Source organism: Pseudorasbora parva, chromosome 2 (assembly GCF_024679245.1).
Source record: "Pseudorasbora parva isolate DD20220531a chromosome 2, ASM2467924v1, whole genome shotgun sequence".
Lineage (NCBI taxonomy): Eukaryota > Metazoa > Chordata > Actinopteri > Cypriniformes > Gobionidae > Pseudorasbora > Pseudorasbora parva.
In genome coordinates this window covers 61477992-61503430 of record NC_090173.1, presented here as the reverse complement: position 1 = coordinate 61503430, position 25439 = coordinate 61477992, and the positions used below count along the sequence as shown (strand labels likewise).

The 25439-nt window shown below is 42.1% G+C and overlaps 1 protein-coding gene across 1 annotated transcript in view; it reads right to left on the bottom strand.

Moving 5' to 3' along the window:
• Positions 1–25439, bottom strand: part of LOC137049537 (uncharacterized) — a 73072-nt gene that overhangs the window by 16785 nt on the left and 30848 nt on the right. Inside the window, exons 10-13 of the mRNA XM_067428088.1 lie at positions 14888–15058; positions 12569–12739; positions 5686–5847; positions 3058–3104 (exon numbers count right to left, since the gene is read on the bottom strand). Of these exons, the coding sequence (XP_067284189.1) occupies positions 3058–3104; positions 5686–5847; positions 12569–12739; positions 14888–15058 (551 nt within the window). The remainder of the gene's footprint in view (positions 1–3057; positions 3105–5685; positions 5848–12568; positions 12740–14887; positions 15059–25439) is intronic.

The following is a 25439-nucleotide window of genomic DNA, read 5'->3' as shown; positions in this document are numbered from 1 at the left end:
GATTAATAGATAAACCGCACAATCTTATTTCAGTGTTGTTAATGTTGTAGTACTTTAGCAGTTTGCTTCATATATTCAGTTAAACAACATTGTTACATTTCATGTATTATTGTGCATAACTGTGCGTATGCATTTTAGACACTTACAAAAGTGTTTGTTCCGTCCATGCAATAAATGTGCATCCTTGATGTTGTATTTCAGGTATGACCCATTTCCCAAAAACTTCAGTATTTTATTTTATATAAATGAGCTACGGACGGATCGCGAGCAATCCAATTTAGGCGGCAAAGAGCGCAAGCATGTCTGTGAAGGTGATCAGCTGTGAGGGCGCGGATGACGTAGCTGTCACAACACAACGTCTCTATTAATTCACGCATGTAGTAGATATAATCAAATGTTTATTTTAAAGCACTGAATCGTTATTGAATCGAGATTCATCCCATTCTTAGCATTTAAAATCGAGTTTCGGCTGAAATTAACGATTTACGATCCAAAATACATGTTGCAAGATTGATGCCTCTGCCTCGTCAGGATTTGTAATCGATGCATCGAGAAAACGAGTGAATCGTTACAGCCCTATGATACAGTGATTCTGAAATAGTCTACTCTAATAATTGCCAGACAATTTGATCTGCAATATATCTTCTTCTAGACCTATGTGTAACAGAAGAGGCAAAAAAGTGTTTGTTCATAGTATTAGTATTGATTTCACATTGTGATGTCTGTTTAAAAAACTGATGAACCTGCCTTGCAAAGTGTACAGTGCCTGAAAACATAACATTTCTGGACTTCTGAAAACAACAGAAATACATGCATAAACAAATAATGAATGCAAAAAATAAATACACATTTCAGTTCTTAACAAAAAAGTACACCCTCTGCAGCAGGGCTTAACGTAATGACGGTATCCGTTCTGGATGTAGCGTGACTTTGTCAAAAACGCGTTTTTTCTCAGCTTTTTATTTATTTATTTATTTATTTTATTTTATTTGTTTATTTATCAGGGATAATGTACAACATACATTAATCTTACGAGAATATGTTTTGTACCAGAATTATTTAATGCTAGTTTCCATCTGCAGTCCCTGGGCAGGTGCACACAATATTAAAACATTACATTACAATGTTTACAGTAGCACTAACAAATACATACAATATTAGAAAAACACTAATCAAAAAACCATCACGACCTAAAATACATAGTCTACATAGTCTACTACATAGTCAAAAACATTTTAAACTTATAAAATGTAAATGTGCTGATGCTGACACAACTGGTTCTTTAAGTTTCGAGAGGAGTTATTCTGATCTACAGACAACTTTATGCTGCGTTCACACCGCACGCGAATGACGCAAATAAATCGTGCTATTCGCGCAAAGTAGACGCGTGAACATTTTGAATTCATTCGCGCGTCAAATTCGCTTCATTCGCGTGTGACATTCACTACACAACAGACGCAAATTCGCGAGTCATGGGAAGGGGTTCTGCTAGTCATTTTGACTGGGTCACTTGACTTCTTTTCTGTAAAAAATACTACTGTTAATGTTTGACAAAACGTAGTTTGAAGACTTTTTCAGGCGATAATATTGTTGTTTAATGCTCAAATCTGTGTTTTTTTTTATACAAAAAGTGCTCATTCGCGGGTGACATTAACTACACAACCAGTGTTGTGCAAGTTACTTCCAAACTGTAATATATTATAGATTACTTACTACTGCTATTTAAAAGTAATTCATTACATTACAATATTACTGTCTCAGAACTGTAATGCGTTACATTACTCCTATATTACTTTTGAGTTACTTTCACCAAAATAACTTCAGAAGTAGCTCTTAACATTCTCAAATGTAGGAAGAGGGCATTTCACATCCAGTAGAAGGCGATATGATGATGAAGAATAATGACATGGGCTATCCAGGTTAACAATAGAGAATTGGCAAAAAAGTTAATGCTCAAGACAATGCAAGAAATCATGACGATCCAACTCGAGGTAAAGTGATTATCTGGTAATATCTGGGAATAGCTTAGGTCTGTCACAACAGAACTGTGTGATCTCTAAGTTTTGACAATAACTTTATTTTCTTATTGTTGCGACATAGTTGCGACAGTTTATTTCGGTTTTAGAAAAAGGTTGTATTTGACTGCATTTGCATTTGACTAGCCTACGTTCTTGTCCTTATCTCTGATAAACTAAGCAATGCGCATCCATCTCGCGAATGTACAGTAGGGATGAGTACGGTGGGGACATTTTCCCACCGGTTAATCAAAGTGTGATGACATCACCGGTATCTGGGCTAAATCACTATTCTATCTAACCGAAAGGAACATGCGCACCGCCGCTTGGGCATTAATAACGGGAGCGGATGCAAAGCGAGTGCTTTCAATGAATTCCTATAAAAGTTAAGCTTCCATATGAACTGAAAACGCGGCAGTGCGCGCACACCGTGAATGACAGCTCGTTATAAATGCGCGCTCTGTGCGGCCAAGCAGATTTTAGTTTTGGTTTAAAAGTAGCCTATTATTCTTAATGAAATACACAACACAATGACAAACCCCCTTTAATAGGCGCTTTTACATTTCACTTTGAAACCAAATCTTCCGCGACCATCTGTCAGCTCAAGATCACACTTTCGGCTCATGCAACAGACACCTTCCGTTTTTATTTGAACGGCCTGTTCTCTAGCTGAACTAAATTACTGTATTACTATAAAAAATCTAAACGACGGTGTGCAGTAGTCTTATTCTGTCATCTTCACCCAAGTGTTGTTTAGGCATTAAGCCTATAGTTTGGCTCAGTAGTGCGCGCCTTGTCTCTCGTCCGTTCTTCGACGCGCTCGCCGTTGTGCTATTCTTTGAAACGACAGAGCCTATATATCCTAATCATTTGATAACATGTATTCATTACTTCAATGAGATCATTGTTTCTGCCCTAATTTAATATGTTGTTTAAATCAATACTCTGTTAGCTAACTGCATACATGTCTGAAATACATAAACTTGGACAGTCAACTCTGATAACAGACCACTCAAAACTGTAAGTGTGTGTGTAGACATACATTTCTGCAGGCCTGCTGTAATCCTGAACTCTCCTCCATGATCCACACTATAAAAAACATAGACAAGTGTCAGCAAATACACATTTAATCAGTAATATGACAAGTGCAGTAGACACAACACACACTGTTAATGCCAGAATGTAAAATTAGTAATTTTATACACGTTAAAATGTGATTTTATTTTCTATTTGTAGTTTTCCAACTACACAAAATAGGCACCTATTTTTGAGCTCAAATGCTCAGTGCTTGCAATAATTGTAAACTCAAACACGTTTTGACATGGAATTCTATCCACTAATTCATTGACAATCTATTAAATGCATGAACATGCATTTCCCCAGGACATTTTTGTGTATCATTTACTGTCTGTATATTGTTTTGTTTTTTATTTTATAATGTTATGCATGTTTGATGATATAATTACTAGTTAATGTTAGCCCATCTAGCTGGTGCCTACTATCAAAATATTCCTCCTTTGATGACAAACACTTTGGTTGACATCACTTTCTTATAGAATGCAGTGTTCATTTTATTTATCAGAATACATATGAACACAAAATTTCAACGCGAATGAGTCAGCCCTTCCTCATTAGTCAAGCCAAAAGTCAAAAGGTGTGGTCTGTGGAACTCAAAGGGCCTACACAAAGTTCCCTCAACCATTAGACAGAGTTGAACAGGGCACTCACTGACATTCCAATCCGACCGCTGGCCAGCAACACTCACACCAAGCCATGTGGACTTTCTTCGACTTCTACAAGTTCACTGCCGTTCCTTCGCTAAACACGGAAGGAACCGATCGCAACTGTATCGAGATCAGACCGAACTACCAAGACTTTCTCCTGCGACTGTATTTATGAACGCCTTTCAAGGCAAATGCAAGTAAAATAACGTACAATACAATATACAAATTCGCTGTGTAGTTAGTTAAATCTGTAAACCTCTTTGTTCAAACAAAGGTGCTTGTTGTCTTAACTGGTGGTTCTCTCAGGTTTTAGTTACAATTCAGTTACATTAAGTTGATTTGGTTAACTGATCCAAATATTCATAATTAATTGTAACGAGTTATGATTAATTATTGATATTTCCCCTTTAAGCTAATTTGTTACAAAGATGTTGTCTTATTTACAACATGAAAATGTGTAGACATCTGAACTACTGCATCTTCTGAGGCAGCGGCAGAATCTTAGGAGACTGGTAGAGCGGCTTTATGTCTCCGTTATATTGTCATTTTCTGCTCATCCGGCATTTTGCAACAACACAACTTTGCTTCTGTTGCGTCTTTCAGCATGTTTCCTATAACAACGCCTGATGTTTACATGTATCGTAACGTTTGAAAGTCACATAAACCACGGACAATCCAATCAGAGTAGTCAGATTGAAACAGATTTCCAGAAATGTGTTTGAATAGGATTTCAAACCACAAATGAATGTAGCTTGAAACGGATTTGCAGTTCATGTGATTTTTGCCATTCATACTGGCAAAGTCTGATCAGAGTTAAAGGATATGCACAAAAATTGCATATGGACTGATAGTCTGAACAAAGCCTTTGATGAGCAAAAAGATGTTGAATCAATGTCGATTCAATAATGATCAACATTATTTTGATGCCATGGAAAAGATAAATTCTTCATTAGCAGTAGCAAGCGAAACGGTTTTGCTCGTCAGACTAGTGTAACGTTATACAGAGAGCAGCAATGGAGTCCGTTAGCGCATTTGAATGACGAAGCACGCGATCGTATCGTTTACTGATGTTTACTCACGCGACGATAGCCGACAGCACAGACATTTGAAGCCGTTTTACTCACCGGCTGCTTCCAAAGCAGGACCGAACCTTTATCGCTGGGACCGCTCTCTCAAAAACACACTTCTTTGGTATGATTTGGTAAAGTCCTGACAGCAGTGACCGTGGAAATCCACTTTGCGACATGACTGAAGCGATGCTGTGAAGCTTCCCGTCATTTCTGCGTTCAAATGCAGCGCTGCCTTCCCGGAATGCTGTGCTGAAGCGTTGAAGTCGCTCCACGTCACCCATAGGAATAAAGTGAAGCGCGGCACGGAGTGTTTATGGGCATGCATTTCCTCTCTCGCTCTAGTCACGCGTGCGCGCACCCTACCGGGAGAAGAGCCCGTACGGCCCATACAAGGACCTTCCGCTCTATTAACGTCAAGCCGACCCATACTCGAAAAAAACTCTCCGAAACTTGTGAGAAACCGGAAGGAGTATTTTTAACACAGAAATACTCCATCAAACGTCCAACATTAGTTTTTGAAACTTTGTCTATGTTTAGGATGGGAATCCAAGTCTTTAACAGTGGAGAGCTCAGTATGCACGAAACATTTACATTTACATTTACATGCATTTCACAAAAACAACATTTCACCCCTTTAATATCATATTAGCTTCAACACTGTTGTAGTGTTACTTTTTTACTCTCTGTAGATTGGACTCAGAGCAAGTGTTAATTGAACTGAGAATTTCACTGTGCTCTTTTACACCTATGCATGTTTCTTATTTATTTTTAGTATTATTAGTATAATGCATAAATGTTAATTTGATTTTAAGTTATGGAAGTACACTACAACAAAATAGAACTCATTCACTTGTACACTCTTCCTGCTTAACATACTTGAGTTTGTCCAGTCTGCAGTTTGGATGTTTGAGCAGCTTCACTCCTAAATCTCCTGGGTAATTATAGCTCAGATCCAGCTCGCTCAGGTGTGATGGGTTTGACCTCAGAGCAGAAGACACATAACGACATCCTTCCTCTGTCACCATACAGCCAGACAACCTACAAACACAGTCCACATCACATTAGTTTGCCAGTCAGACTTCACTAACACATCACTAACGTCATTTGGGTGGTAGCGATTATTTTCTGTTGTTTCAGTCACAAAAGTAACAAAGGTGAAGCCAACAGAAACATTTATACTCCAGTAAATTATTACATATTGTATTACATATTATCAGTGTTGCCACAGTTACTTTGAAAAAGTAATCTGATTACTGATTACTCCTTTAAAAAGTAACTTAGTTACTTTACAGATTACTTGATTTTAAAAGTAACTAAGTTAGATTACACGTTACTTTATTAGTTACATTCAGCAGTTGCCGACAACACCCCTGCCGCCTCAAAATAGAAATGACGACCGTTTTTAGCAACACACTTTATTGCATTTATGCCCGAGCCTGACGGCCCCGACTTTTTTACGCCCCTTTTTTTAGGCTTCTCCTTCGTTTTATATTTATTTTAATAATTAAAATGAACAATAAGATGTGCTGGTGGAAACAACATGAGACCATGATAGCTTGCGCCACTGTCAAGATATGGCTCGCGCAGGGTTAAAGAGTCCGTTTCTTCAGCAGCTGCTAGAGTTATGGCCTTTTTACAACTGGTTCCTTCATTCATTTTCTCTGACCAGGAGTCTATCTGATTGCGAAATGACCAGGAGTAACGTTAGGCCTAAATGCCTTCCGAGAGTCTTTCCAGACGTATTTGATTCCGATCACTCAAACAAACCAATTCAGAAGGTGCATGAAAGCATTTCAGACGAAACTGGACAAATGTAAATGTATCTGGTTGTTTAAACCACATGTGTAAATTTTACTCCTGGGAAATAATTAAAAAATAAATGTGTGAGAGCGCGTTATGTTGTAGTCAGATAGATATGATGGTGCTACTGCAACATCGCTGCAAATGAGTAAAGCAAGCCAACGCATATGGCCGTAAATGAAACTTTAAAATAAGTCACACAAAACACAATCATCTTCAGTATAAATTAATGAGACTAATGATCTTACCAGTGCTTAGGTCGCTCTCTCTCATATTGCGATCTTTGAATTTGAAATGAGCTGCTGAATAAAATGCTGGAATCTTTTGCTTTGATGTGAACTCCGTTAAATGAGCATATACCGCGGGAATTGAAGATCGGATTTATATTATTTTTGCTGAAGTGTAAGGTAGGCTATAAGACAACCTGCATGTACTTTCTTTTTTTTTCTTTTCTTCTTTAGATTGTGTAGCCGGTTTCGTTTTTTTTGAGCGCCGTTGCGAGCAGTAGGCTAATCTATCAGCCTGCCTCAGCTCGTCAGAAATGCCTTTGTGGTGGTATAAAAACTAGCCTACTTTGTTTTTAATGTCAAAGGAGTTATATTTCGTTTCGTTTCTTTATTAAGTTCATTTAGAAAAATGTTTAGAGCAATTTTCTGTTTGTTAAATTAAAGTTTTAATTTTTTTATGTGACCCAGTGAGTTAACCGCATGTTTAATAGCCTAGTCTCTCAAACCAACTCTTGAATTGTCTTGCCTATATAAACTTTAATTTAACAAACAAAAAATTGCTCTGAACATTTTTCTAAATTAGGTTAATAAAGAAACGAAATATAACTACTTTAAAATTAAAAACAAAACTGAACTATTTTAATGGCTGCAACAATGTAAAAAGTACAATAAATAAATAAAAAACTCGGGCTGAGAATTTTGATAAGCTGTGGGTTTTTACTAAGGAAAATGACTAAAATAGTAACTCACAGTGACTTGGATAAGTAACTTTAATCTGATTACTGGTTTGGAAATAGTAACGCATCAGATTACTCGTTACTGGAAAAAAGTAGTCAGATTAGAGTAACGCGTTACTGGCATCACTGCTTATTATTACATAATATCCTGCATTTAAATGAAAAGTAAATAAGGCATTTGATCTCACACAGACAACAGAGGCACATAACTGCTTCTGAAAATTCAGTCAAAGAAAGAGTATAAAAACATCCATTTAAAAACTAAATGTCTAACTTTGTGAGTATTCATTTGGCCCAAATCAATATATATATATGGGGTGTAACGATTCGTTTTAACAACGATTCGATTTGATTGAAATAAAACACTGATTTAAATTTTTGGCTAAAAAGTTACTGAATTGATTTCAAGTCACTGAATCGTTTCGGATCATATCATTCAAAATGAACCAATATCATCCTTTAATCGTATCGACAACCTCAAATCGTGACAGGAATCGAATCGTTGTTAAACGAATCGTTACACCCCTAATATATATATATATATATATATATATATATATATATATATATATATAGACACACAGGTCCTTCTAAATAAATTAGCATATTGTGATAAAGTTCATTATTTTCCATAATGTAATGATAAGAATTAAACTTTCAGATTCATTGCACACCAACTGAAATATTTCAGGTCTTTTATTGTTTTAATACTGATGATTTTGGCACACAGCTCATGAAAACCCAAAATTCTCAAAAAATTTAGCATATTTCATCCGACCAATAAAAGAAAAGTGTTTTTAATTCAAAAAAAGTCAACCTTAAAATAATTATGTTCAGTTATGGAATTACAGCATAACTGAACATAATTATTTGATGTTCAGTTGTTATTATAATTATTTGATGTTCAGTTAAGTTCAGTTATTCCCGACCAATACTTGGTTGGGAATCCTTTTGCAGAAATGACTGCTTCAATGCGGCCAATTGAGCACAGTAATACCTTGATAAAACACAGTGGACCAACACCAGCAGCTGACATGGCACCCCAGACCATCACTGACTGTGGGGACTTGACACTGGACTTCAGGCATTTGGGCATTTCCTTCTCCCCAGTCTTCCTCCAGACTCTGGCACCTTGATTTCCCAATGACATGCAAAATTTGCTTTCATCTGAAAAAAAGTACTTTGGACCACTGAGCAACAGTCCAGTGCTGCTTCTCTGTAGCCCAAATGTGTCTTGACCTGGGGAATGCAGCACCTGTAGCTCATTTCCTGCTCACGCCTGTGCGCGGTGGCTCTGGATGTTTCTCCTCCAGACTCAGTCCACTGCTTCCGCAGGTCCCCCAAGGTCTGGAATCGGTCCTTCTCCACAATCTTCCTCAGGGTCCGCTCACCTCTTCTCGTTGTGCAGCGTTTTTTGCCACACTTTTTCCTTCCCACAGACTTCCCACTGAGGTGCCTTGATACAGCACTCTGGGAACAGCCTATTCGTTCAGAAATGTCTTTCTGTGTCTTCCCCTCTCGCTTGAGGGTGTCAATGATGGCCTTCTGGACAGCAGTCAGGTCGGCAGTCTGATCCATGATTGCGGTTTTGAGTGATGAACCAGGCTGGGAGTTTTTAAAAGCCTCAGGAATCTTTTGCAGGTGTTTAGAGTTAATTAGTTGATTCAGATGATTAGGTTAATAGCTCGTTTAGAGAACCTTTTCATGATATGCTAATTTTTTGAGATAGGAATTTGGGGTTTTCATGAGCTGTATGCCAAAATCATCAGTATTAAAACAATAAAAGACCTGAAATATTTCAGCTGGTGTGCAATGAATCTAAAATATATGAAAGTTTAATTTTTATCATTACATTATGGAAAATAATTAACTTTATCACAATATGCTAATTTTTGAGAAGGACCTGTATAATATATATATTTATTTTAAAAATGGGGAGGATCTATGAATGTTGAATCCATGTTTGACAAGCTTCTGTCTCAACATCTCTTCAGGTTTCTTTCTTTGTGACTGGTGGTGTTGTTCTGGACCACCATGAGCATTAACACTGTTCCATTGGAAATAAACTGAATAAACTTTAATTCAGATTTTTTTAAAGAAATTTACAGAACAGAAGTTGTTCAAGAGTACTACAAATGTGCACTACAAACAAACATATTTAACTCTTTAAATCTGCTTCCCATCTTCTCTAAAGGAGAGGTTATGGTTTCTAATAATATAAAATAGGGTAATTTTGACTTCATTTGAAATGTATCTGTACCATCTACATCTCCTCTTCTACTCTATGAATCACTTCTCCCTCTCCTCCACTTTTCTTACACCCTCTTCTCCCCTAATCTATTTCTAACTGTTCCACTGTTTTCTTCTCCCTCTCATTACACCATTTCCTCTGGGAACTCTGGGAACAGCCTATTCGTTCAGAAATGTCTTTCTGTGTCTTCCCCTCTAGCTTGAGGGTGTCAATGATGGCCTTCTGGACAGCAGTCAGGTCGGCAGTCTTACCCATGTCTTGGGTAAGACCCAGTCTTACCCAACTCTACTACTTGTACAATTACACCTCTTTCCTTTCCCTATTTCTTGCAATATTCTTATTCTTATTCTTTGTTTTGCTCTTTATATACATTCCATTCTATAGTTAAAGAGCTGCTATTGTTTTTCCTGATATATTAAAGTTTTGGTTGGCGGTTTTAGGGCTAATTGATTTGGAAAATAATCTAATTGCGAATTGCTTTTTTTAAAGCTCTTTATCGTCTGTATTTTTCAACAATAAATCATGTTATATTAATGGTGGGAATCTTTAGGCACAAACCTCACGATCCGATTCTGGGGGTCTGGGGTAAATAAATCATATTAATAAAACTTTAAATATTTTGTTTAATTATATATGCAATTAGAAGTACTTTTTAAAATAACAACACGACAAAAAAAGAAAACAATTGCATGTTTATAAATGTAAATATATAATTTATCTGCAAAACATAAAAGCTGGTAAATAATAAAGAGGAACAAAAAACGTATTACAAGCAATGAACAAAGAGCGCTTTCAGATTTTAAGAGTATCTGAACTGTGAGTGATTTTTCTCTAACTCAGCTTTACTGTTGCTTGTTCATACAGCAGGAGATATGCATTCACACTAATGCACAGACCTCCTTTAAAATGTAAGATCTGGTGTGCCCTGTCTGTTTAATTCATTACTGACTGTTTGCCTAAATTTTGCGGCATAAAAGCATTTTGAGCATACACTATTCACAAAGTGTGAATTTGAAACCGAAAGCCTTCTATCAATGAGTTTACTATTTTTAATATATAAAGCACACTGAATCCCTTATGACATAAATTAAGACTTTGTAGAGCATTTTTAAGGAAAATACCAGCGGGCAAGAACATACTGTAAGCATAACATAATGCAAAGTTTCTCACAGTGCATATATCCTGTGCGATGAAGCCCGCAATTCTCATTGTAATTCGCTTCAACCTTTCCAAACTTGAAATACTATTTGATGGCTTGAGTGGTGTGTGCGTGTGTGTGTGTGTGTGTGTGAGAGAGAGTGAGTGTGTGTGTGTGTCTGTGTGTGTGTGTGTGTGTGTGTGTGTGTGTGTGTGTGTGTGTGTGTGTGTGTGTGTGTGTGTGTGTGTAACTTAAGCAAGCGGAATAGGGCCGTTTCTAAAACACACATGCAGTGCCATCATGCACCTGCTGTTTAAATCTAAGCACCGAATCAGTCCAGAATCATTGGAGAGATAATATTTTCTCCCAAATCTATTGTATAGTATGACTAACACAATATTAGATCCATTAAACACAAACTGTTCTTTCCTTTACAGGTGTCATGAACTGGCCTTTTTAAATTTACTTATACTGTTGTCCAAGGTCAACTAATGATGTTTGTGTGGTTTTTACATTCAAAAATCGGAATGATTCTCTCACAGCATCCACCCACGATTTTTTTAAATTTTGTATTACTTTGACCCGTCCGAGCGCTCTTCAAATATCAAGTCAAGAGAGTGAACATTAACAACGCAGATCATGAAATTAATGTTATTTCACCAGTTAAGATTCACCGGCCTGCCGATGTGCTTAAGTTTTTTGTCTGGAAAACACAGCCAATCTGATCTGTTCTGATCCTGAATCGCAATAAACCAACAAAAATAAAGGATTATCCAGCCTGTGACAGTGTGGTATTTTTCTGCCAGACACGTACACATAATTAATACGATCTGTAACAATGCAATACTATCACATATAAAAAGAAAACATGTTAAAAAAACATGTTTTACTTACATAAGTGTGTTGCACCATTTCTGTCGGATCCAATGTAGAAGCACAGCATTAGCATGTGGGCGGGGCTACAAAAACAGTGGGCGTACACATTTATCTGTAGAGGCGGAGTTTCCCCCTTCTAATACATCATTGATTTGAGAGCCTCGTTTTCTAGCCCTGGTGTCTATAAAAGCTTTTCTTACTAACAAGGAGTTTTCTACTCTGAAACTTACATGATATTCTTATATTACCATGATCATTTATATATCAAAGGCTCAAGGGATAGTTGATTTCTCAGTTCATCACCCCTTTAAGCCAGGCCTGTTGATGCTTCTTCTGCCGACTGCTTTAGTCTCGCATGTCACGTGACAAGACTGTAATCACAGCCTTTGCAGTTACAAAATGTTGTTTTATCATAATCAATAAATAATTTGTCATAATCGCAACATTATTGAAAGTGCAATTAATCGTTCAGCCCTAGGCTGTATGAACTATTATGAAAACATTTAAAAGTTTTGTGCACAGTTTTGAGAAAATTATTTATATTATGTGTAATTTGTATGAAATAAATGAAAAACAACATAAACATTTTTTTAGGACGATTACAAATGGTTCAGATCACTGTTTTAACTGTTTGGAGAACAGTGACCTGAGTTTGGAGAAATGTCAAATAGATTGAGAAAACCTGTATTGTGGAAGCATTTTGTAAATTATTTTAAGGAAAACCATTTACCTCAGAATTTTCAGCTTACAGTTTCTCTTCAGTCCATCAGAAAGAAGCTTCACTCCAGAATCCTGCAGGTCATTGGTACTCAGGTCCAGTTCTCTCAGGACAGAGTTTGAGGATTGTAAAACTGATGACAAACTCTCACAAGACTGAGCAGTGAGATTACATATGGAAAATCTGAACAAGAAAAACAGTAATTGCATATTTAATAATTTCAGTTGTGTGATTTAATTCAAGGCATACTTCACCGCTTTTTCATATTAAACTATGTTATTCCCTTAACTAAAACGAGTTGACACACACCTCTCTCATCTCAGTGTGTGCTGTTAATCTCTCTGACGCACGGTGACATTCTGATAGCATTTAGCTTAGCCCACTAAGCCCAGTTCATTCACTATGGTACCAAACAGAGATCAAGTTAGAAGCGACCAAACACCTCCACATTTTCCTATTCAAATACAGTTACACGAATAGTTGAATGACCTAGTATGGTGACATAAGGCAAGGCAAGGCAAGTTTATTTGTATAGTACATTTCATACCCAATGGCAAATTCAAAGTGCTTTACATAGAAATTAATTAAAACAGTGGTAACAAATGCATGAGAAAAAAGAGTACCATATGGAGGAATAAAAATTTAAAAACAAGCATAGTTAAAACAGTTGTAAAGATAATAATAATAAAAAATAATAATAACAAGATAAAATAAAATGGTCAGATCCACAATAATGGTCTGATATAAAAATAAAACATTCTTCAGTTTACAGCCTACATACATGTACCATCTTTATTAGAACACCTCTCATTCATTTCTTTCTCAAACACGTTCATAACATCCATTTTAATCGATCTTCCCTGATTTTTACTCAGTAACCTTCTTGTTAAACCCATTCTCACTCATCATACCCTCCACAGATTTACACATACTCAAACCTTATTGTCAAACTTACTATTTCCATCAAACCCAGTTTTCACTCATCATATTTAACTCAAAAGAACATATAAAATAACAATAACCAAAGATAAGAACAAAGGTAAACTAAACCAATTATAAAAAGAATAAAGAGATAAGATAGGGTGCGATCAGTCGGACATACAGTGCTCAGAGCTCATTCAGTAAATGCTCAGCTGAGTTTTTTGAGTCTGGATTTGAATGTGGCTACTGTTGGAGAACATCTGATCTGTTCAGGAAAGCTGGTTCCAACTACAGCTGGCATAATAGCTAAAAGCAGACTCTCCTTGCTTTGAGTGAACTATTGGTATTTCTAACTGACTTGATCCTGCTGATCTGAGTGATCTGTTGGGTTTGTATTTAATCAGCATATCTGCGATGTATTGAGGTCCTAGCTCATTGAGTGATTTATAAACAAGTAGTAGTACTTTAAAATCGATCCTAAATGTAACTGGAAGCCAGTGTAAAGACCTGAGGACTGGTGTGATATGGTCATATTTTCTGGTTCTGCTCAGCGTTCTGTATGAGCTGCAGCTGTCTAATGGTCTTTTTGGGAAGGCCGGTGAGAAGGCCATTACAATAGTCCACCCTACTGGTGATGAAAGCGTGAACCAGTTTCTCTAAGTCTTGCCTGGAAACAAAACATCTAATCCTTGCAATATTTTTCAGATGATAGTATGCTGATTTAGTTATTGCTTTGACATGACTACTGAAACTCAGGTCTGACTGTAAAATCACTCCAAGATTCCTGACTTGATTTTTTGTTATCAGGCCTTTAGCCTCAAGATATGCGTTCACCTTGAGAATTTCATCTTTGTTTCCAAATGTAGTGATTTCGGTTTTGTCTTTGTTTAACTGAAGATAGTTTTGGCACATCCAGTTGTTAACTTCATCAATGCATTTGCACAGGGAGTCAATGGGGCTGTAGTCATTAGGTGACAGTGCTAAGTAGAGCTGGGTGTCGTCAGCGACATAAAATAAAACGTGCCGCTTTTCTAAGCAGATTAAAAAGCAGAACTATACGGAATAGCACTTCTGAGAGTACTTTGACTTGGCGCAGTAAAAAGTCCCGGCTGAAACATCCTCCCTCACATCTCCCCCTCCCTCTCTCATTTCTGTCAATAGTGGGAGATGTTTCAGCCGGGACTTTTTACTGTGCCGAGTCGAAGTACTCTCAGAAGTGCTATTCCGCCACTCATTATAGTTCTCCTTTTTAATTCCCTTAGAAAAGCGCCACGTTTTATTTTATGTCACCATACTTGTGGTGACATAAAATAAAATTTCGTGATATGTGTGATACAATATGGAAAAGCAGTGAAGTATTCCATTAACTTAATGGAAAAAAAAAACATTGCTAGCATTTGAAACTCAAACCTCAGTATCTCCAGTTTACAGTTTCTCTTCAGTCCATCAGAAAGAAGCTTCACTCCAGAATCCTGCAGGTCATTCATACTCAGGTCCAGTTCTCTCAGGACAGAGTTTGAGGATTGTAGAGCTGAAGACAAACTCTCACAAGACTGAGCAGTGAGATGACATCCACATAGCCTGTGTAGAGAACAGAACAAACAGTGATATCAATGTGTTTATTTGGTAAGTAAGTAAAATGTATTTGTATAGCACTTTTCATAGATAAATAATTAAAAAAAAATTAGGTAGGGTTTATAATCCGGGGCCGGGTGTATAAACATTGAGTACACACAAAAGATATAGAGATTTATAAAAAACAAACTAGGTGTATATCTGTGCACACCCTACGGACACTCTAGACTGTGTACACAGTATTTTACAGGAGTGAGCAAAGTAATGAAGTAAACTGAATGATTTAAACTGTGTTTTACATCTTATACACATCTAGATTAAATATGTCACACTCATTCATGGCAAAACTTAGTATGCCACAGGAAAAGAGTTCAATGTTTTAACTAGAGATGATTGATTGGTGCATGATAATTCTGCTTTAAATTGTGCTCTAAATAGTAGAACTTGTGTTCTGAGAAAACATTTTCACGCAAATAATGATCAGTGATGTACTCTTGACTCTAAGCCAAGGACGTGGTTAGGCTTATTTTAGGGGGGATGAAGCTTCGCCAAAAAGCCCCCCTAAATGAAAAAGAACAATAACAATTAGATTTATCAATAACAGTATCCTCATTCATATTTAGACGCAACAAATTATATATATATCCATCTATTAAAAATAGCCGAAAAGTTAGAAGTTGGACAGAAGTACAAAGAGTTGTTGTCCTATCTGTCACGGTTGGTAAATCCGCTGTCTCATTCTAGTCTTGTGTGGTTGTGTGTGTGTGTGTGTGTGTATGTGGTGCAGGTGTATGTTGTGTGGGTGTGTCTCGTTACGTTGTTTGTTCTGAGGGGCGTGGTCACTGGTTAGCCTGATCAGCGGCAGCTGTTCATGATCATCACAGCCTACTTAATGTCTTCTCGACTCTCCCTCTCCATGTTGTCAGATCGTTGTTTGAGTTCCCCGTGTCGCGTGCCTGTTCCATGTTCCTCGTGTTTCCTGTGTACCGGACTCTGGACTCTTCTATCGTCGAACTCACCACGGACTTACCCTCACTTTGCACACAGTCATCAGGATCCCATCTCAGTCCCTGCGTCACGATCTCCTGCTGTCTGTGTTCCCGCTCTACCGCTTCATCACAGAAGGATCTGTGCAACGATCTTCCATTACCTTACTGAGTATCTGTTCAATAAACATTGTCTTTTGCATTGCAATTGCTTCCGTCCTGTTTATCATTACACTATCAAGATGATGCACCGAACAGTCTCGCTGCATTGGTGTAAACTGTGGCAGATTTCAGAGCATTTAGAAAGGAGCGCTGCTGCAAGTGATGCCCGTTTCACACATCTGTACCCACGTTATCGAATTACAGCTTTCACACTGCATGCGGACGCGGTCCGGCGAACCGTTCCAGGAGCGGTGCGTATACAGCAGTGCGGCGATAGTTTCCGCACTGAGGCTATTTTATAAGAAGACATTATGGATATATCTATATGGATATATCTATATGCTATAGCACTCCTTCCTCCTTTCTTGGAGGTGAAAAACAGTTCTTTATAACCTGCTGGATTTCTTGTAAGAAAATTAAAAAAATTATTAAAAATAGAAGACTATTTTTTAATCTATTGTTTGTGATTTTAACATTGACTATAACATGTTTAAATGTTTTGCCACTTGCATTGCGTGAGCAACGTAATCTAAAGGCTACATAAATATAAAGTAACGGAATAAATTTAATAAAACGTTGAATATATTAAATCTTTTAAACGTGTCATCTATGAAAGAGATAACAAATACAAATACAATATAGGAAAGAAACAAAATAACTTAACAATTAAATTGTGCTTTGATTTTCTTATATTACATCAATTTAATAGACTCAATTATTATATTAATATTATTCACTAAATATACACTAACTTTTGTTCATCATCACATGACTTGGGCGATCGCTCAAGCTGTATGCAAGGGCAAAGAGAGCCAGTTTCTCTATTTATCCAGGTAGGCAAAATGTTAGTTTGGAGTCCAAGCAACATCGTCATTTTCGTAGCTTTTTATGAAATAAAATCTCTCTCACCTCAGAAAACCGCTTTCCTGTCCTGTCAGCTGTTACACTGCGCTCGTAGCACACACTCTTTAGTTACACGCCCACATGAGGAGCACGTGCCATGTTTAAAGCGCAAGAGAAACTACGAGCATGCAACGTTACGATGTCAATTTGTAATTTGTGAAATAAAAGTAAAGTACCAATAAATCACATAACTGGTTCGACGTGTGTGAGCTGGGAAGGCATGCAGGTGTGATGTTCATTCTGCTCATCAGGAACAGTTTTCATGTTTCATTAACAGTTCATGAAGTATTGTTTTCACCATGGTAACTGTTGTTTCCATAACCCCAAAATGCCACTTTATTTTCATTTTATTTTGTTTATTTTTAAATTAGTGTGGTGTACTTTATTGTATTAACAAAAACTGCTATTTAATAGCTTTAATGTATAGGCCTATTTATTCATCAGTATTAATCAAATTCATACAATGTTTTTTTTTAAGTATAGGCTAAAGTGGGACATTGACTTATTTTTATAAAATAAAATAACTTTTTTTTTTTACATTATGGTAAATGGTAAAATGAGTAGATTATTTCTGACTAGTCTAAAGTGTAGGCATTTATTTAATTTTAGTTGATTTCTGTTGTTATTAATAAGTTATAAGTGAATCTAGTGTTATTATTGCGGGTGCCTGGCCATGAATCCTGACTCCACGGCAAACAGAACAGAACAGAACCGAACCAAACCGTGGCATAGGTGTATCGTTACACCCCTAATGTTAATCCTTACCAATTATTCAGTTATTTGTATTCACTGAGTACTAAATTGTGTTCATTGTCACAATATTACTGTTCCCTTTCGTTCAGGCACTCCGACGTAACGTCAGTGACTGACGAATGGGGGTTTCGCCTAGAAGCCAATCATCTTCGAGATCTTAGAAAGCGCCCAATGGCAGTGCCAATGCCATGGGCATGCGAAATTTGCATGCGTAACTCCGCCTACCCACATGGGTATATAAGGAAGTAGCTGGCATGAATCGCATTATGTTTCTGCTTCGGAGCAAAGAGCATCTCTTCACTCCGGCAAGCCTGAATTCTGAAGTCCTCTCTTCAGTCTTCGAGACGAGCGGTTCTCCAGGGTGTTGGTGTAACGGCGCGTTCCAGCGATCTCACATTGCCTGCCTGCTGATCTGTGCAGTGATCTGCAACAGCTGTGTGTGTTTTCCCTGGGCGCTTCGGCACTCTGCAGAGCTTCCTCTCACAAAAAGAGCTTGCGTGTGGCACGTCTTTTTCAAGACGGGTTGCCCGCGCACTTCCGGGTGCGGTCGATATCTGTTGCTGTCTTTGGGACGCATTCACTGCTCGACGTGTTTGGGCCCAGCACGTTCGGACAGTGTTTGTGGATGTGCTGTGTTCCCTCTGTGGGAACATGACCATCGCGATGTTGTGGTCGAGACTCAATGATCTCTGTAAAGAGAGAGAGTCCCCTCTGCCACACCCCGATCTACCATCTCCGAGAGAGGTGGTACTTTGGCTGGTGGCCAGGGTGACCTGAGGGCGGTGCTGTGGTATTAAGAACCCCGACGATCATTCCTCGGGCCACTCCCGCCCTCTTGCACATCGCTTCCAGTGAGTGTTGGACTGAAGCAGCGGGACCGTCTGCTGACGCCCTGTTCGTTTCGTTCATACTCCAGATAGCGGCGAGAGGTCGATTGCCGCATCTCAAGGTGGGCTAGAGTCCTTTGGGGATGACGATTCGGCTATGCTCCGCCTCCGGGTGTGGTAGCACTGTAGAATCTGACCTAGAGTTGACAGCCATGTTATCTCGGGCAGCCGCGAGCCTCGGGCTGGTGTGAATCTCCACCCTGTCACGAGTGCTCGCGGTTGGGCGATTGGTTCTTGGAGGTGGCACCCGACAGCTGCGGGCCCCGCCCCCAATGCCATTTCGCTCCCGAGATGCATGAGGAGTGAACGCGGTCCGGGAGATCTCCGGGTCTTCCCGCTACCGTTTGGTGGCCTCCTCCGCCTTCTCTGCCCTCGAGGGGTCGCGGCCTAAGGGTACACTGGGGTCCCTCCCCCTCAGTCAGGTGCTCTGTTGCGCACTACGGTGTCCACTGAGTGCTTTGACTTGACGCGGTGAGGCTATCCTAAGCGCCCTCCCAAGCCTGCTGGCTCGTCTACTTCGGTGGCGTAGTCCAGCAGTGCTATGGGGTAAGCTGCCGCCCGATGCGTATGCACGAGGACAGAGCTGATCCAGGGCTTACGAGCCCTCTCGCAGAGCAGACCCCAGTGGAACGCGAGTCCTTCCCTGGTCTCCTCTGTCAGGGCGCAGTCGTTACCAGTGCCTCGACACCGGGCCGCTATGCCACCCGAGTCCGGGCCGGTAACACTGCCTCGAGAAAGGCGTGCCGCCACCGATCCCGCCCAGCGCGGCATTGGTGACCACACGCCCCCTGGGTCAGGAGATGTCCACAGCTGTGGTCCGGGAAAGACAACTGGCCTTACTTGGTCGATGTGGGATGGCTGAGTGAGCCCGCCTCCTCAGCTCGCCCATATCCCAGGCCGGCCTTATCGGCGGCACGGTCAGGGACTGTGCCCAACAGTTCTTGGCTGTCCCCAGAGGCAGACTGAGGCCATCTGCCCCGGCGGCCCGCTGCTGCACCTAAGCGCCGCCGGCACAGTTGCCTCAGCCTCCTCACCGCCAGGGCGACTTCCTGCGACCCCCTCCCGCGTGGCCACAGCAGCAGCCTTCACCCTGGCCACGCCACAGGGCGCGCTGCAGGAAGCCGTCCCAGTCCGCGCCAGCCCCGCAGCCTGCTGAAAATAAGGCCAGCGGCGCTCCGGACGCGGACAGCTCTGGGATGGGCAGGTCTTTCATGGGACGGTGGCAGGTCCGCCCCTTCCCCCGGTGGAGGGCCGGGGGAGAATCCTTGTTCCAGCTGCTGGCCCACGGGTCAGCAGCAACCTTTGCAAGAAAGAACTGATTAACCCATCCCTGAGCACCCAGAGACCGGTGACGGCAGTGTGCGCCGCCCCCGGGCCACGCCGCTCTCGTCCCTCTCTGTCGCCAGCCCCCTCTCAGAGCAGACCCCAGTGGAACGCGAGTCCTTCCCTGGTCTCCTCTGTCAGGGCGCAGCTGTTACCGCCGCCCCGACTCCGGGCCAGTAACGCTGCCTCGCTGCCCCACCGAGGGTACGCCGGTGCTCCGCGTGACCCCTTTGGTACACTCCCTGGGAGCGTGGCTACAGCTGCCGGGACTGTCCCGCTGGGTCGCACGGACCATCCGGCTCGGCTACGCGATTCAGTTCGCGCGAGCTCCTCCCCGTTCCGGGGTGTCCGGTACACCATGGTGGGGTCCAATGCCCCAGTCATGCGTGCGGAGATCGCGACCCTACTGGCGAAGGGTGCGGTCGAGCTCGTCCCTCCAGCCGAGATGAAGTCCGGCTTCTACAGCCCTTACTTCATTGTACCGAAGAAATCCGGTGGGTTACGACCGATCCTGGACCTTCGCGTCCTGAACCGATCCCTGTACGGGCTTCCGTTCAGGATGTTGACTGCGAAACGCCTTTTCGAAATGCGTTCGTCCATGCGATTGGTTTGCAGCGATCGACCTGAAGGACGCGTACTTCCATGTGCCCATCCTTCCGCGACACAGACCGTTCCTACGGTTTGCGTTCGAAGGGCGGGCATATCAGTATGCCGTACTACCATTCGGGCTAGCTCTGTCCCCTCGCGTCTTCACGAAGATTGTCGAGGCAGCCCTTGCGCCACTCAGGCAACAAGGGGTTCGCATCCTGAACTATCTCGACGACTGGCTCATACTGGGCCACTCTCGGGACCGGGTGTGTGAACACAGAGACCTGGTTCTCCACCACTTAGCTCGATTGGGCCTTCGGGTCAACTGGGAGAAGAGCAAACTCTGCCCAGTGCAGAGGATCTCTTTTCTCGGTATGGAGATCGACTCGGTCGCCATGTGCGCGCAGCTTACCGGCTTGTGCGCGCAGTCACTGCTGACTTGCCTCAGGCAGATAGAGAGCAAGAGTGCGGTTCCACTGATACTATTTCAGAGGCTCCTGGGGCATATGGCATCTGCAGCCGCGGTGACGCCGCTCGGATTGCTTCATATGAGACCGCTTCAGCACTGGCTTCGCGATCGAGTCCCGAGATGGGCATGGCAGTCTGGCACGCTCCGGGTTCCAGTGACTCAGACCTGCAGACAGACACTCACCCAGTGGTCGAACCTCAGCTTTCTACGGGCAGGTGTGCCCTTAGAATGAGTTTCCCGGCATGTTGTTGTGTCAACAGATGCGTCCACCACGGGTTGGGGTGCCATGTGCAATGGACATGCAGCCGCCGGCTCTTGGTCAGAGAGCCAGAGCCGCCTGCATATCAATTGCCTCGAGTTGCTGGCAGTTCGGTTCGCCTTGCACCGCTTCCTAGCGTTGTTGAAGGGCCAACACGTTCTGGTCAGATCAGACAACACGGCCGTAGTAGCGTACATCAACCACCAGGGCGGTCTACGCTCCCGCCGCATGTCTCAACTCGCCCGCCATCTCGTCTTATGGAGTCAGAAGCGCCTGAGGTCCCTTCGTGCTGTCCATATCCCGGGGATCCTGAACCGTGCAGCCTACGAGCTCTCACGGGTTCAGCCTATCCCTGGGGAGTGGAGACTCCATCCCCAGTCGGTCCAGCTGATCTGGGATCAGTTCGGGGACGCACAGGTAGATCTGTTGCCTCCCACGACTCGTCCCATTGCAGCCTGTACTTTTCCCTGACCGAGGGCACGCTCCGCACGGACGCACCGGCGCACAGCTGGCCGCAGGGCCTACGCAAGTATGCGTTTCCCCCAGTGAGCCTTCTTGCACGTGTTCTGTGCAAGGTCAGGGAGGACAAGGAGCAGGTCATCTTGGTCGCCCCATACTGGCACGGCCGGACCTGGTTCCCAGAACTAGTTCTCCTTGCGACAGCCCCTCCCTGGCCGATTCCTCTGAGACAGGATCTACTCTCTCAGAGACGGGGCACCCTGTGGCACCCGCGTCCCGATCTTTGGAACCTCCACGCGTGGCTCCTGGACGGGACGCGGCAGGTTTGAGTACCCTACCACCTCCGGTGGTGGCTACCATCACTTCCGCTCGGGCCGAGTCCACGAGACGGGCCTATGCGTTGAAGTGGAACCTCTTCGTCAATTGGTGCTCTTCTCGCCAAGAAGACCCCTGGAAGTGCCCGATCGGGTCTGTGCTCTCTTTCCTCCAGGAAGGGTTGGATCGAAGGCTGTCTCCATCCACCCTGAAGGTTTATGTGGCCGCTATTGCCGCCTTCCATGACCTCTTGGACGGGAAAACGGTAAGTAAGCACGACCTGGTCATCAGGTTCCTGAGGGGTGCGAGGAGACTACATCCTCCTCGTGCTCCTCTTGTACCCTCTTGGTACCTCTCAGTAGTTCTAAGTGCTCTGCAGAGGGCCCGATTTGAGCCTTTGCGGTCAGTAGATGTTAAGTTCTTGTCTATGAAGACAGCGCTCCTGACCGCATTGGCCTCCATCAAGAGAGTAGGGGACCTGCAGGCATTTTCGGTTGACGAAGCGTGCCTGGAATTCGGGCCGGCTGACTCTCACGTGATCCTGAGACCCCGGCCTGGATATGTGCCCAAGGTTCCCACCACTCCGTTCAGAGACCAGGTGGTGAACCTGCAAGCGCTGCCTTTGGAGGAGGCAGACCCAGCCTTGGCATTGCTCTGTCCAGTACGCGCCCTTCGTGCTTACGTAGACAGGACGCAGTGTTTCAGGACCTCAGACCAGCTCTTTGTCTGTGATGGTGGGAAGCTGAAAGGGAAGGCTCTCTCAAAGCAAAGGCTGTCTCACTGGATAGTGGACACCATTGTTTTGGCTTACCAGCAGCAGGGACGCCCATGTCCCCTTGGGGTCAGGGCCCATTCCACCCGGAGTGTGGCCTCCTCTTGTGCTTTAGCACATGGTGCTCCGCTGACAGGCATCTGCAGAGCTGCAGGCTGGGCGACACCAAACACATTCGCCAGGTTTTTTAACCTCCGAGTGGAGCCTGTATCCGACTATGTACTCGCCTCTACAAGTGGCCGGTAATGGATTGGCTCAGGTGTCTTCGCTTGCTCGCCATTCCACTCCACGGACTGGATACGTGCGATATTCTTCTCAGGTGAGTTCCCCGAGAGCCCTGAGCTCCTCCAGCACTGACGACGCCGACGCCAGTAAGTCTGCCCTTAGCCCAGACACTCGTGTCCGGCCAGGTGCCCCATGTGCATGGTTCCCCTCCGGCGACCCCCACATGTGTATTTCCACCGTAAGCCTGAGCTGGTGTATTACCTTGGCAACCTTGCCACCCCCTGGGGTTAAAAATCCACCTGCGGCTGGTACCCCAGTGATCTTCTGTATGCACCCCTCCGGGGTCATACGTGTATTCCTAAGTCCTGCCTACGGGTAGGCATCTTGGCGCATATCTCCTCCTGGAATATGCCTCCCAGTGTACCTTGGTATTCCTGCGTTAAGTAGAGGCCTTTGACCGTCCTAACTGGCATCAGGGTTCTCACGCTTGCGCAGGGCACTGGAAGACAGCTGAGTGGCGTTATTGCATTGGGACCCCCATTCGTCAGTCACTGACGTTACGTCGGAATGACTGAACGAAAGGGAACGTCTCGGTTACGTATGTAACCCTCGTTCCCTGAGGAGGGAGCGGAGACGTAACGTCCCGCTGCCACTTCCGCTGTACCGCTGGAACGGCCGAGAGTTCAGTCTTGGCTCCTCAGCAGGTAACATAATGCGATTCATGCCAGCTACTTCCTTATATACCCAGGTGGGTAGGCGGAGTTACGTATGCAAATTTCGCATGCCCATGGCATTGGCACTGCCATTGGGCGCTTTCTAAGATCTCGAAGATGATTGGCTTCTAGGCGAAACCCCCATTCGTCAGTCACTGACGTTACGTCTCCGTTCCCTCCTCAGGGAACGAGGGTTACATACGTAACCGAGACGTTTTAAAGTACAAAACTACTTAAAGTATAAAAGTGAAAGTAATGTAAGGAAAAAAATGTCATTAAAGACAAAAGCTAAGGCCACACCACGGGGGCATATAGTGCACTACCCCACCTCCTCAAAAACATTTTTCTAAAGGCCATAATGACTATAATGTTATATTAAAATGTTAATGTTGAAAAATTTGGGAGGCACTGGCTACCTGCTTCAGCCACATATATACACATTGAAAATGAATGCATTTTAGTACAATGGAAATACACCATCTGTGTACTGCTACGCATTAACATGTGTTTCCTGAAGCGGAAGATATGATGACTAGTTGCCTATCAGTAATGTTATCAATAACCTTTATTGGAATGTAAATGTAGGCTACATGTGTGATCAGTGTTGCCAGATTGGGTCAACGCTTTAGAGCCCTATGGACCCTGACTTTTTTTTACACCCCTAACCTCATACCCACTGTTGGCCGCCGACTGCTTGGTTGTCACTTTAAAAAAAATTAACAAACAAACAAATTATCCAAACATTTTTCTAAATTAACTTTAATAAAGAAACTAAACGAAATATAACTACTTGGACATTACAAACAAAGCTGAACTATTTTAATGACTGCAGGAGTGTGTCAAAGGATTGTGCCGGGCCTTTGCAGGGCTCAAAGCTCAACAAAACCAGCCCACTTTCCTCCTCTGTGAATATATAGTAAAGTGCAGTTTATTCCTGTGATCAAAGCTGAATTTATCATCATTACTCCAGTCTTCAGTGTCACATGATCCTTCACTAATCATTCTCAGATGAGGATCTGATGATCAACACACATTTATGATTATTATCAGTTGTGCTGCTCATAGTGCTGCTTAATTTTTGTGGAAACCATCTAAACATTTGTGGTAAAATGAAAACAAGAGAGAAATTAATACTTGTATTGATCAGACATGCATTTAATTGATCACAAGTGATATTGTTAATATTACAAGATAATAATTTATTTAATAAATGCAAATAAATGCTGTCCATTGAACTTTCTATTCATCAAAGAATCCTGAAAAATAAATGTAGCATGGTTTCCACAACATTTTAAAGCAGCATAACTGTTTTCAACACTGATAATAATTATTATCATGTTTCTTGATTATAAAATCATCATATAAGAATGATTAGTGAAGGATCATGTCACACTGAAGACTGGAGGAATGATAAATTCAGCTTTGATCACATAGGAAAAAAGCAGTTTTAATTTGTAATAATATTTCACAATATTACTGTTTTAACTATTTTTGATTAAATAAATGCAGCCTTGGTGAGCAGAAGATACTAAACATTAAAAAAGCTGCATTATTCATATGGTAGGCTACTTTA